The sequence below is a fragment of the Urocampus carinirostris genome, chromosome 7 (genome assembly GCF_059441175.1).
Source record: "Urocampus carinirostris isolate Australia breed hairy pipefish chromosome 7, RoL_Ucar_1.0, whole genome shotgun sequence".
NCBI classification, from domain to species: Eukaryota; Metazoa; Chordata; class Actinopteri; order Syngnathiformes; family Syngnathidae; genus Urocampus; species Urocampus carinirostris.
This window is the reverse complement of record NC_142355.1, coordinates 12,380,445-12,394,868: the sequence shown is the minus strand read 5'-3', so window position 1 is coordinate 12,394,868 and position 14,424 is coordinate 12,380,445. Positions and strand designations below refer to the sequence as shown.

Below are 14,424 nucleotides of genomic sequence, written 5' to 3'. Positions count from 1 at the left end.
GCAAGCAGAAAGGGCAGCATTAAAGACTAAAAGGACATAAGACACAGCATGGACAGTCACATTGTGCCTGCATTGTAGCAAAAGGGATTACGGTGTGTTCTGTGACTTGAAGGAACACTTGCACGAGGTCAAGAGGGTCTAAAAGCTAAGAAGGCCTCATTTCACATCCTTATTACCATTATGCGGTCGTGTGACTTCAACTTGAACGTAATACATAAAGATTATGCTTGGAGGCATGAGGGTCAAATTTAAGAGCACCAAACCTCTGTAATTCGGTAATTCTGTCTATTCTAAGGACCCCCCCCCAAATGAGGTCTCGTGTTAATGTTTAAGTTACAATTCATTTATTTCATATTCTTCAAACTCACATTTATTATGAAATACACCTAAGAGTTTTTTTCTCTTGTGATTTTATCCATTGTATCATTCGGGACGATTTTCTTATTTCTCCATCCTCTAACATTCAGATTCAGATTCAGATATACATTATTGTCATTCTTGTACACGGGTATACAGAACGAAATGTCGATATATCTGACCCGCACAGTTTCCTTGAATATACAGATATGAATCTATCTATCTATCTACCCTGGTCATATCCCTCAAGAGGGGTGACCGGCAGCAAGACACACACATACATTAACAAAGAAAATAAAAGGGAAATAAATAGCATAAAAAACACACAAAAAGTTTTGGACCATGGCCAACCCAATTGCCCAAACACCAAAACAAGTTAGGCACCTCGGCACCCAAGTTGGTCATGCTTTCGTCCCTCCAGATATAAATAAAATGTTGTATTGAGTTGGAGTATTGAAGCACTAATAATATACTACTAATTATAGCTATGTATAGTATTATACAGTAGTGCAAAGAGTGCAAGAGGAGCAGCTAACCAGATGTGCAAAATCATCTCAGGTACAGTGAATAAAAATATTGTTTATTGTGAGATAAAGTCAAACGCCTGTTCATACGTTATCAGTATCAAGTCAAGTCATGTTTATTTGTGTAGCCTTTCATCAAAGAGAGTCTCAAAGGGCTGTAATATTGGTATTCCCTTGTCCCCTTAATTGTAATGGGTTAAGGTTTAATTCTGTGTATGTGTGAATGGGTAAGTGTAAAGCACATTGTAAAACGTCTTCATCGGCTTGAAAAGCGCTGTATAAATGCAGACCATTTACCATTTTGGTATTCAGGTATTCACAGAGACGGCAAGTTTTAAAATAGTGGCAGCACGCCAGGCGGTCGTCAACAGACCATTTAATTTTATGAGCGGTAGTGTGGCCGAGCGGTCTAAGGCGCTGGATTAAGGCTCCAGTCTCTTGTGAGGCGTGGGTTCAAATCCCACCACTGCCAAGATTATTTATGATGAATATGGCAGAAATATTTCACAATTGAAAACATGAAATTGTGTAACCATTCACGTCCTCTTACTGTTGAGTTAGGAGTATATATAAAACCTGTAATCCAACGGAAATGCAATGAAATAATCATACACAAAAACTTTACCTCAACTGACAAAAAAAAACATTTGGAAAATTTAGCTCAGATCAATGTCACTTGCGGACAAAGAGAGTTTAACACTAGTGGTCTAGTGGTTAGGACGTGCGATACAGGTTTAATTCCTGTTGCATCCAAAATGTTGGTATTGTAATCGGAGATATTTTTGGACTTATGAATTATTGCAAAAATGAGCCGTAAAACCTCAAATATAACTTGGAGATATTTTTGAGGCAAAAAAAGTGCATTATACACAAAGAAATACAGTAGATGAAATCTGCCTCAAAGTACAATTTTAGTAGGAAAATGAAGAAATAAAGATATCTCTTAAATATTTTTTACAATCCAGTCCCACCACTGACACTAGTTAGGGTCAAAGTCAGTCAGAAAAAAAAGAAAGAAAGAAGAAAGCACCAAAGAAAATTTTTGGTTATCACATAGGTTCTGTAATTTGGTTAAACTAGATTGCGGGCGCAAAACATGCATTTACAAATGTGATACTCTTATGTGGTGGGAATTGCAATATCGCTACAGTTTGTATCCTCATTTAATATTTGTTTAATGCATATTTGTCTTAACTATGGCCAGGGGACCATCTGAGGTTGCTGATCAGGGGATGTTTTAATTGTGGCCTATATAGCCCTTTAGGACTCTGTGATATAATGAATATGACTTGACCAACCACTTTTTAACAGCCTGGGATCAACAGTACACTAAAAATGATATATTCTTCTGTGTACAGCTTTTAGCACGCGAAAATGAAAATTAACTATTTACAATGACACAGTAATCCTCATATATAACATTAAATATTTTTAGGTAAAAATTTTTCCTCCAGTTTCCACAGTGTGAAGGTTCAACATGTAAACATGACCATGACCCGAAAAACTAAGTAATTGTTTTCACATATAATCAGCTTTTAACAGATGTTTCCTGTACATGCCTGTATATATTGGGTTCCCGGGGTCTTAGACAACACCCAAAATCTGGTAAAACTAACTTTATTATAGAAAAATAGGAACTCTATCAAAAAAGTGCTAAAAAATGGCCCTTCTATCATTCCTTTTTTCTTCCTTGGGCACTCCTGGTGGAGCGCATCAATATTTCCGTTATTTCGAAACATCTTGCCAGCTAGGTGCAGCTGTGGTTGGCTGAAGGTTAATGAAACCTTTGCGAATGAAACTTGCTTAAAAGCCACAATTAACTAGTGACTCGTGTTTTAGAATCAGCACCAGCATTGATGAATATAAACTAAACTTAAATTCCTACCTTTGATTTCAAAATTAAGAACATTTTCAATTTGCAGGTTTTAGGAATGAAGAAATCATTCAATTGGTGGTCCATTTCTCATGAATATACATAAAGACCTCTCAGTAAATCGGGTTGCTTGTGAAGTGGTTTTTGGTTTGCAAAATGGAGATTGCCAATCAATTCATTTACTGATCAATCATGCAAATTGTAAGATTACGTGTGATAGATAATCAGGCTTAAAATTCAAGAATTTCGGATTATTTTTTAATCAACTATCTAAACTATGATATTGCTGGGCAAAATCGTGGTGCAAGAGTTCAAGTTGAATGTTTACATAAAATATTTCATGATACAAATAGCAAAGAACAGACTATTCAATCCTGACATGACTAACAGCAAAGTTATTATTTTTACCCATATTGCATCTTTGACCACGCTCTCATTTTCAAAATTACATATTTTTCCTGGCTCATCTGGTACATGTTATCAAAAACTTCAATCAGTTTTTTCAAAGTCCACCTACTATAGTGTCTCTACTGAAATGCATCACTGCTTCGTTAAAGGCTGCTATTATATCGTAGAGTTTGATACAGCTTATAATGAATTGCAATAATAAGTAGCTTAAAAATGCATTATGTGACTTACTCCTCTGTGGCGGAACTGGACTGTCCTCCGGGAATCATTCCCTGCCACAACTGGAAATAAAGTATGATCAATATATTGTACAAGGTTAGGTTGAACAGAGCACATTCTGTAGCTATGAAATAATGTTTTTACATAGGCTGGTTGCTAGCAAACTGCCAAGAGGGCCGCAGCCCCGCATGTTTTAGACAACTCCTCTCTGGACTCACACATGATTCATGAGCAGTATGTGCAGAAATCCAATGGACACTTGTTGATTTGATTACAGGAAAATCTCTTAAACATGCAGAGCTCTGGCTTTCGAGGGTGAGATTCTGACATGTGTGCTGGAACGTGTTTACCTGTGTGTTGCCAGCAAAGTTGGCCCGCACGATTCCTGGCAGCAGCTTGCTGTGTATGGCAGAGGCCGAAACAATCTGAGAAGATGACATGGACGAGATGCTCTGTAGCGCTTTTTCCTTTGCATTATGATCCTACAATGTACATACAAATATAACTTACAAAAAGAACAAGATGTGACAGAATTGTCATCAGAATAAAACATCAATTGTAGGGTTATACGATATATGATTGAAAAGAAGAAAAAAAATTCAAAACTTCCCTCAGAACTGCTTATGTTGCATGCTTTTGGTGGTACGCATGTGCCAATGCAGGGAAGTAAACAAAGAGCAGATTATGACCATCCGGCAGCCCCTTAGAAGGCTGTGGCGGATTTTATAACCCAATTTATTGTATAGGCCTTATTCATGTAGCATAACTGAAAGAAAAATGATATTTGATTTCAGCCTTGTTAATAAGAGACTAAATTCTTACACCTGCACACGGGCGTTACATCACTGTACCACTTGACCTACCTTGGGTGCTTGTACAACAGACATCCACACATGCTTATATCACCTGAATAAACGATCTTTCTGAGAAATTATGCGTGGTTAAACTACTTGGGTGTCTTTTGTTCAGACCAGTACACTACTAACATAGCGCACAGGTGGCTAGCAATTATATGAACATGTTATGTTTTTTTCCCTGATTTGTTTGACTTGTGTTGGAAAGAGAAGCCCTCCAATTTCGTTTTGTATAATTACAATAAAGGCCATTTATTAATTCAGTTTGCGCCTTTTTATGGTGGCTTTGTCTTGCGTGGTGTTTCAACAATTGAGTGGCAAAGTTAAGACAGCATGATCTTATTTTTTTTAACATTTATTTTTTACAACAAACAACTTCAATGGTTTTCCTCTTTGAGGGGTTTTTGTATTTGATATGTCAGTACTTGTATGACGTGTTTACATTGATGACAAGTAAAAAATAAATACAGACATGAATAAAACGTTTTGCCATAACAAATAGTCAAACTCAAACACAAACCATTACCTAAATGATGTAAGAAAAACTTAAAAGGTGTGTCAAAAAAGCTTATCCTGCCAAGACTTATTAGAATTTGAATAATAATCTTTAAACTTCTTGTGTGTATGTACATGTGTGCCTATTCCCCTGTTTACCATTTTCCCTACAACAACTCAGAGATTAAACTCCTAGAGAGTGGCAGATGTGTCCAGCTTGCATTGCATTCTTTATTTAAACACGCCCAGAGGAGAATGGGCAAAAAAAAAAAAGAGGGTAAAAGGAGCCTGTCAAGGGTAGGAAATCAATATGTCGTGTTTGGGTGAAGTTTAAATCAATTAATATCAATGATTGTCTTTGATTCAGGCGCTGGTGAATTATAATTACTGTACGTTTATTAAACATTTATCGGCTGGAATCATAACATGGGGAAAAATAAATCCAATTATTATTTAGGTGTGGCAGCACGGCAGCTGAGTGGTTTAGCGCGTCCGCAGCAAAGCTCTGAGCTCATGAGATCAAACCTTTCTGTGTGGAGTTTGCATGTTCTCCCTGTGCTTGCGTGGGTTTCCTCCGGGCACTCCGGTTTCCTCCCACATTCCAAAACTATGCATGTCAGGTTAATTGGCCGGTCCAAATTGTCCCTAGGTGTGAATGCGCGAGAGTTTTCTGTCTCTGTGTGCCCTGCGACTGGCTGGCAACCAGTTCAGGGTGTCCCCTGCCCACTGCCCGAAGACAGCTGGGATGGGCTCCAGCACCCCCGCGACCCTACTGAGGATAAGCAGTGCACATAATGGATGGATGGATGTATAGGTGTGCTGGCCGATGCTGCAAGGTGACAAAAAGGCTATTTATTCTGATGTTTTCAATAAATTAACAAATGCTTTTGTGAAAAAATGATACCAACATATCTGACCACATTTACAATAGACAGGTTTTTAAATGAATTAAAATGTTCAGTGAGTGTTTTCATTCTAATGGATCTGATTTTTACTAGACATAGATATTGGAAATGGGATTCATTAAATCAGAATATTCCGAAAATGTTATATAAAATCTAGGTTTTATTTTGACTTAATGTGTTAATGGAAACACAGCTATTGTTTTTTACTGGCAATTTAAACTGTCATTATCATGCCTGGTTGAAACATCTGTACACTGCATGCATAGCAAGGAGCATTTTCCAAAAATGCCCAAGGAAATTTTATAATCTAATAAAAGACTTTGTATTATGTTCTGCATACAAGCCGACAAGGATGAATTGCTATTTTGATGTTCAGCACAGAAGTCAGTCAGCTCTTTAAGCAAAGTAGCTATTTTTCCCTCAAAAAGAGGTTGTTTTACCAGCTATTTCAAGCATTTGGAACATATTGCATTAATTGCAATTTACTATGTAAATTCCTACCTTTATCTTGGATTGGAACTCCCTTGATTTTCTTCTAGCCAAGACCTGGATATGGCTGGAAACCTGTATGAGTACAGTAGAGTGCAAAAAATGATAAACAAGTAAAAAAGGGTAGAAGATAGAGATGACACAAAGAAAAAAAAGGAAACAACCAACAGTGGGTTACCATGGTTATGAAAAGACTCTCTCTAGGCACTCACACACACACAAACACACTAGTACCCTGACAACAAACTAGATTCATCTTTGAGCATCAAATGAGTGAGCTGAAAGGCACTTGGGAAATTTGGACGAGGGCTGAACTATTATATTACATAGCAGTAACAATTTGAATGTACTGCAATATATGTATAGCATATTTTGGGAGTTGCTATTAGAGGTCAGTCCAACCAGTAAAATAAAGTATGAAGAGTAAAATAATTGAGTAGAAGAATTATAAAGGCAAACGTATTTGACAAAAACACACTCCTTGTACACACGGATCAATCTTAAAAAATAAAGAAAGAAATAAAATAAAATACAAGATCTTGCCCTCATCCGTCCAGAGTGAATTACTTTCCCAACACCACCATGTTTATAAAAGCTAAAACATCCTCATGTAACCCGCAGCAACCCGTTTGGAACACTGATGGGAGATCGCATGATGGTAGACTGCGTTTCAAGATGAGGATGCAATAACAATAACAATGACAGGAGTGAGAAATACGGAACTTTTGACACCATTCCTGAGGCAGTGTCTCATGATCTGGCCCGAAAGCACCTCAAGCAAACAATGTCAAAGTGGCAAAAAAGAATTGCCCTTATTCTCTTCCTGTGTAAAGCTGTCTGTGTGTTACAAAAGTAAAGAAACAAAATGTTTCTCGAAACAGTTTTAAATCTACTTTGAAAGGGTCCATGTTGTCTGCAGATTTAACACTGGTTTCTCCTGTCACAGGACACTAACATCGAAAAGGTGCATCTTCATTTATCTGTGCACGTATGCAACGTCATTTTAGTGGTTTTAAAAGAACTTTCTGTATTAATGGCCAAAATCCAAATTTGCATGTTGGCAAGAGGCCAAAATCCAAGCAAATCTATTAGTTTAGCAAGATACCTAGCTACATTCAGACAAAACTTAAGAACAGCAGAACATAGACTTGTACCCAACATTTCTGGTCTTTTGTGGGTGCAATTTGAAATAGGCTCAATATTTGCACAACATCACTCTGACCATGATAAAACAAAAACTGTTTTTCAGACGTGGTTTTCGATCTTTCAGGGTTCCCTAAAAAGGAGTGCAAGAACCAAGTGCAGGGACCAGTAAAGATGGAAACAATACAAAAATAGAGAGTTGCTGGGTGCTTTTTGCAAAAGGTTGTTTTTGAAATGAATTTGCACTTGAACAGTTTATGACATAAAACCTGTTATATTTTGATTTAATTTTATCTAGGGAATATTTTTTTTTTCTGCGTAAATTAACGAAGTGAATCTTTGTTGTACAGAATGCATAACAAGGACTGTGTCACAGTTTAATTGCCATGAAAAAAACACAAATTTTTCAATTTTTCAATTTGTTCTACTTTTTTTCGAGGAAATACGTGCCAATAGAATTACGCAAACTAATACCTGCCACCCGCCAAAAGAACTTGAATAGAATAAAAAAAAATGCCATGGACCCCGAGCTCTGTATGACAACATACATGAGAATAGGACAATGATTTGATTGAATAAAAGAAAAGAAACAACAACAAAAAATAAAACAAGATGTCTGGATTTGAACACTGTACTTCATGCTTACCTGTTTTCTTGTCCGCGTTTTTCCTGTGCGGAGTTTGATGTATCTTGCTATTAGCTCATTTCGACCTAGAAATAAAGAATAACAACAAAGTGATTTACGATATGGTATTTAAAATGAAGTCCAGCTATTTTTTTGCTACAAAGTATGAGGTACACGAACATCCAAATAATAATTCTTCAAGCACAATCAGAATGTAGAAGACACACTGTGGCACCACTTGAAGTTTAAATGTATTTGTCTATAACGCGCTTTTTTTTTTACCTAAAAATAACTAAAAGTCTGTATGTGTTTTATCCTATTTTGTGCAATGATTTGAGCAGTCAAAAAATATTGTTGACCACAATTGCAAAACATTGGATGCAAAGGGAATGGAGCCCAGGTCTCTGCTGTAAGAAGGCAGAACTCTAACAACCGGTCCATCAGCAATATAGATGACACATGTAAAAGCATTATATTTTATCTCATTACCACACTATCTTCACAGTACCAGAGACGAATCTTAGAGAATGGAGAAAACAGAATGTCAACTAAAAGATAATAATGATAATAAAAATGTTAAAAAAAAAAAAAAAACACAAAAGAAAAAAGAATTTTGTCAAACTTGGAAGGAAATTAAATGTGTCGGAGGTGTCTTTTAAAGGTTGAAAGTAGAAAAAAAAAATTGTTATGTTTGTGTTAAAAATGCCCAACTTAGTTCAAAGAACCCTTATGCTTCATTTTCAACGGTGCCAATCTGCTTTTTTCTTACTTTTATCAGAGTCGTTTGGGGCAGAATATTAGGTTCCAGGAATGGGAGCTGGGGGAAGTGCTGGAGAGTGACGTCATACTCGTCCCCAGGGTTTTTTGTTTATTGTTATTTGTGAGTGCAGCAAGAAAAAGGTGAAAGTTAGAAGAGGCAAATTATAGGTAGAGTCCAAATGCCAACCCAAACCTCAGGAAAGATAATAAAGACTTTATTGGAGCAAGTCTAAGAAATGCAGGTACTGCACGTGGATCATGAATGAGCTGAGTAAGGTGCAATCATGACTAAGTCAGGAGTTGGCGGCAAAGAGTAGAGAAATTCCAAATTCAGTACAGCTTAAAATAAGTACATTATACATTTGATGTTGGTATTGTGTTGATACTTTATGTTGTCGATAAACTACTTTAATCATTGCTGCACATATTCAGCAATGTTTTTCACTTCCTATGCTAAGTTTGAGCTGAGCAAAATGTTAGACCCATTTTAAATAAAAAAATAGGGGTGCGCGTTATAACGAGTGCCCGTTATACACGAATAAATATATTCACCCAATGGCTCGATAACATGCAGGCTTAACTACAGCATAGTGTCGTTGTGATCATTACACACACGCACGCAGTCCTGCAAAAAACTCTCACACGATAACTAGGGACTCCCAATAACATGCCACAGCTTTGAATACACATGACCCAACAATGCAAGCATTCATGCAGACTGGCCACCCCCCGATTACCAAAAGCACCAGGCCAGCTGTAACCATGCTTACATGGGTGCACATGTGTGAGTGCAAATACACACACACACCAGAATACACTGACAATGCTGAATAATTCAACCTATTGAAAAGAAAGCACAGCATGACCTGGCTAGTATAGATTAACACTGGCTAAGGAGCTAGAATAAATTGTATGCTTTCAGTCTTTGTAGAATATGTCTTAGAAAGTGCAACATGTTTTGCCGAAGCTGGGTGAAATTTTGCAACGTTGTTACTTAGTCTGTATGCAAGTAAGTGTGTGTGTTTAATGTGTTGTTTGGATGGTGTCTGACAGAGCTTTTTGTTCCAATGACGCGAAAACCCAAGTCAGGCCAGCTGGCTAACTGATGGTCAAGATCAGCACAAAGCCAAACCTCGACACACAACCCGAATGGCTCACAACAATAGCCCTAACTAACAAGCAGATGGTGCGAGTGTGTGTGCGTGCATGCACGCATTTGTGTTTATGTATTCTGACCAATCGTGCGCCCACTGAGATAGGCAGCAGGCAGCTTAGACTGATATCATCTACAGCTCCTCATGCAGGTGTTTTCCTTCCAGGAGTCAAACGCTGCCATTGACAACTGAACACACACACATGTACAGTACATGCAGGATTAGGCAGATTACTTAAAAAATGTAATCCAATTTAGTTACTAGTTACCTGGTAAAAAAAGTAGTCTGTAACATAGCCCCAATACCATAAAATGGCGGAAATGTAGCTGTATTTCTTTCAATTACTTTTAGATTACTCCAATACCAAATACGCTAATAAAAGACAAAACAAAATAATCTACATTACAAAATTTTGTTTAACATAAATGAACAATGTAACATTGATAAGAAATGGAGGAAACCTAGTTCAGGTAGTTGCTTGTAGTGTTACATAAAAACCACGTACAATGGAACCTCGGTTCTCGACCATTATCCGTTCCAGAACCCTGTTTGAAAACCGATTTGTTCGATCACCAAAATTATTTTTCCCATTAAAAATAATGTAAATCGTTTTAATCCGTTCCAACACCCTGAATGTTTACCTTGAATGTTTAACGTAAACATAAAGCTAACCCAGGCTAATCGTAAGTCAGCGTTATCGTAATCTTCCGTACGAAAGATTCCCCTAACATGAACGTGTAAAAATAAAAAAATCAGGTCGTTTACAAGTCATTTAGCACCCGGGTCTGCACAACAAGTGGTGAGCGGTTCATTGGAAAGGGGGCTCCGTTCCAACACCCTCAATGTTGGGCTCCGATCCAACACCCTGAAAGTTTAACATAAACTTAAAGCGAACCCAGGCTAATCGTACGTTTGCGTTATCATAATCTTATGAATAGGATTTCTTACCTTTGTGGTGGTCAGCAGAAGGCGCTCGCACACCTTCATATTTGGCTATTATTTCTTTCCTAAATGCAATAGTTGTACACACTACTTTTCTTTTTTCACCTGTAGCAACTTTGCTGCTTGCACTGACTTTCTTCGAAGGCATACTAAGGGGCTAAAACACCTGTACGCCGCTCAGCATTGCACCCTAGCGTACGCACCCACGCATTACCCGCGTTCGAACTCCGATTTTTTGACCGAACAGCGAAGCAAGAATTTCTCGAAACTTTTGGTCGGACACTGATTTGTTCGAACTGAGAGGCGTTCGAAAACCGAGGTTCCACTGTATTATGGTTTCTTTAGCAAAGCTAAAACATTTTCACATTGCAGACAAGATAAGCGCTATTTTAGTTCACATTAAGAACAAATATTGTTTTAAACACACCAATGATCTAATTTCTAACAAACTTTGAGATGTCATGTGTCCAAGTTCAAGTTTTGTTTCAAGTGGGGAGGCCATACCTCTTGACAAAACAGAGGCGCCTCGCTACTTGGCACTTGGGATATTGTTGGTTCACTGCTCGGCAGATTTTGAATTAAATGAAATTGTCTTATTGTCATTTACATCAACATATAATGCATGTTTTCTGATGGAAAACAGGTAGGGGGGGGACTGGATGTGCGGGGGAGACTGTCTGTGTGCGCGTCTATGATACATTGGTGTATGCTGTCAAACAGTTGGGAATGGTGCGTTTGGGGTCGCCACCAAAACACTGCAGAGCATGGCACTCGATAGCTTTAAATAGCTTTTAGTGGCCCTGATCTAAAACCTAAAAAGAAATGTATTATTTAAATCAGACTGAGAAAAGTCAGAAGAGCACAAAGAAATTACGAGCGGGTGCTCCATGGATTGTTATCAAGTTCTGGAAGCGACTTAGGTGGCATTGGGAGAGAAGCTAATAGTGAGGCTGCAGTTTCTCTTAAACCCCCCTGCCGAGCCTGTATCTCACCAATGCCAGATCCATTACCCATGAAACAGACGACCTGAAGCTACATATTGTGGGAAACCGCTACATTCAGGACAGTTGTATTTAAATAGAGCTTTTATGAAGGGCAGTCGCTACATTGTGGAGTTTCACGTTTTGCGTGGGGTCCCCATGAACCGTGATAACCGAGGGATTACCCAGATTTACTAGTCTGTCTAATCATCTTAAATGGACTGGTGTCCTCTTAAGTCTGATGCAAGCGTATTTGATGCCTCCCAAGCAACAGATGAAAAAAGTCGCACAAAAGAGCCCCCTAAAGCGCCTCCCACAATCTATTTGTAGCGCCAAACAAAAGAACAAGGTTGTGTTTGTTAACTTTAGTCACTTTCTTGCTGCTTGCAAATATGTTTTGCTCATTTGAGATGTTAATACCACCAATCCACTGGGTTATATGATACACTTTCAAATTCCTGGCCAAGTTGAGCTTTTTAGGTGCGCCTTACAGTATCTGTATCTGTAACGGAAAACAAGTGCATTTATTTTTCAACTATTTAAGGTACACAATGCAGTTACATGCATTTTCTTACTCCCCAATTCTGCGTACATATACACTGCCAAACAGCACACATTTATGCCTGTGGGTACACACACCACACACGCATGTGCAGAGACAGAGAACAAGTCCTGGCTGCGGAGGCTGACATCTGACTCCAGAGGGGCCAGCTGGTCTTTCTAGGAGGCTTAACGGAGAATTTTCATCCTTCACTAACCCTGCGGCACACATCTTTCTTTCTGGCCCTCCCTCTTTTTAAACTCTCCAACATACAAACCCACACACACTGCCTCCCACTGTACATCCATCTTCTGTTCTGGCTGTTTCTGTTCCCCTCCTCTGTTCCTCTCCAAGTAAATAGGCTTCTGCTCCCTCCCCCTTGTCTGCCTCTGCCTCCTGCTGCACTTAGCCAGTGAAAGACTTCAAGGCTAAAGTCAGATGGTCATTAACCGTGACCGACAGAAGCCCCAGAACACACACATAAACACTTCAAATTCTATAACAAATGTTTTGCAACCAAAAAAAGCTCCAAGACATGAATATAATATTTTTCAATGATCACAAATACTATACAGATGAAGTAAGATCTTAAGCCCGAGCCCCTTCAGGTTGGGCCAGGCTTCTCTCTTGCTGCCTTTTTAGAAAATATACACCTGTCATTCTCCCTTGTCTCTCTGCCTCTCTCTCTCTCCTAAAGGGCTGCTTTTGATTCTCAAAGACGTACTTGCTGCTGTGGTTCATGGCCCAATTTTCAACCTGTCAAAATGACAGATCCTGTCAACTGTTAAAAAAATGTTACTGACAAATAATAAAAATAATAAATGTTTATACAATTTGGCAGCACGGCGGCGCAGTGGTTAGCGCGTTAGCGGCAGCACAGTTCTGAGGTCATGAGATCGAACCTCCTGTGTGAAGTTTGCATGTTCTCCCCGTGCTTGCGTGGGTTCCCTCCGGGCACTCCGGTTTCCTCCCACATTCCAAAAACATGCATGTCAGGTTAATTGGCTGGTCCAAATTGTCCCTAAGAGTGAATGAGCGAGCGAATTGTCTGTCCCATGTGCCCTGCGACTGGCAGGCAACCAGTTCAGGGTGTCCCTGCCCACTGATAGGTTGGTCGTTTTGGTTGTAATACTTCTCAGAATTCACTGTGTGAATATAACTTGTTTTTATATTCCTAAATATAAAAACAATCTTTCACACACACACACACACACACACACACACACACATGAAGTAACGTTTCAATAATCAGTCTAATTGCATCTCTTGTACGTTTAGCAGTCTTGTACTCTTTTATTTTGAAGTCGCATTTCCGGTGTATTTTTCTGTTTCCTGTGTGAATAAAGTTAACTACACACACAGGAGGGGGCAGTGCTGCCGAGGTCCTGGCCCGGATGGGCCACCGGACAGTGCTCTCCCGCTTGGGAATTTTATTTACCTTAATGCTTGTTTTTATTTGAGTAATTCTGCCAACATAGAGTTTATATACGTTTTAACTTTAACACCCACTGCCCGAAGATAGCTGGGATGGGCTCCAGCACCCCCGCGACCCTAGTGAGGATAAGCGGTGCAGATAATGGATGAATAGTTTGTACAATTTCTTTTAACTTACATTTAGTTACAAAAATCAGGCTTTAATTTGTTATCATAAATCACCTCTCTTCCTATGGAATCCTCACAAAACAAATGTGAAAATTCGTGTTTGCTCAGGGATCGGTCCTTTGAAACGAGTTAATTGGTTGGGCTAGGTCGGGCTTTAATACCCGCAGGCTTAGGATGGGCTGAGCTAGGGTTTTTTAGGCCCGATCTTACTTCTGATAGAGATCTTATATGGGATGCCAACCATTACCACTGCATTTAAAAATAAGACCAGTTATTGTATTCAATACAATCACTGAGAAGAACATTTGTAGGAGAAACCAAAGAAAGACAACAATCTAATTGGTCATTACCAGTGTTGGGAATAATGGTGCTACAAATTACTTTTCTCAATAACGGGGTAATCTAACTAATTTTTTGTTTCCACCATTACAACACCTTTACCGTTACTGACGGTCAAAAGTGGTGCATTATTTTGAATAAACAAAAGACACTACCAGCCATTGCGAGTCTACTCTGCTGTTTGTCACCCCTGAACTTTCAAAAAAAGCACCCCT

At 38.7% G+C, this 14,424-nt stretch overlaps 1 protein-coding gene and 1 non-coding gene across 2 annotated transcripts in view; one reads left to right on the top strand and one right to left on the bottom strand.

Moving 5' to 3' along the window:
* LOC148362363 (transcriptional enhancer factor TEF-1-like) overlaps positions 1 to 14,424 on the bottom strand; it is a 71,364-nt gene that overhangs the window by 11,535 nt on the left and 45,405 nt on the right. The window contains exons 3-6 of the mRNA XM_088339784.1: positions 7,914 to 7,978; positions 6,137 to 6,199; positions 3,732 to 3,863; positions 3,394 to 3,443 (exon numbers count right to left, since the gene is read on the bottom strand). Coding sequence (XP_088195910.1) covers positions 3,394 to 3,443; positions 3,732 to 3,863; positions 6,137 to 6,199; positions 7,914 to 7,978 — 310 coding nt within the window. The remainder of the gene's footprint in view (positions 1 to 3,393; positions 3,444 to 3,731; positions 3,864 to 6,136; positions 6,200 to 7,913; positions 7,979 to 14,424) is intronic.
* On the top strand, positions 1,272 to 1,353 carry trnal-aag (transfer RNA leucine (anticodon AAG)). The gene has a single exon. It is a non-coding gene; the product is annotated as a tRNA-Leu (tRNA).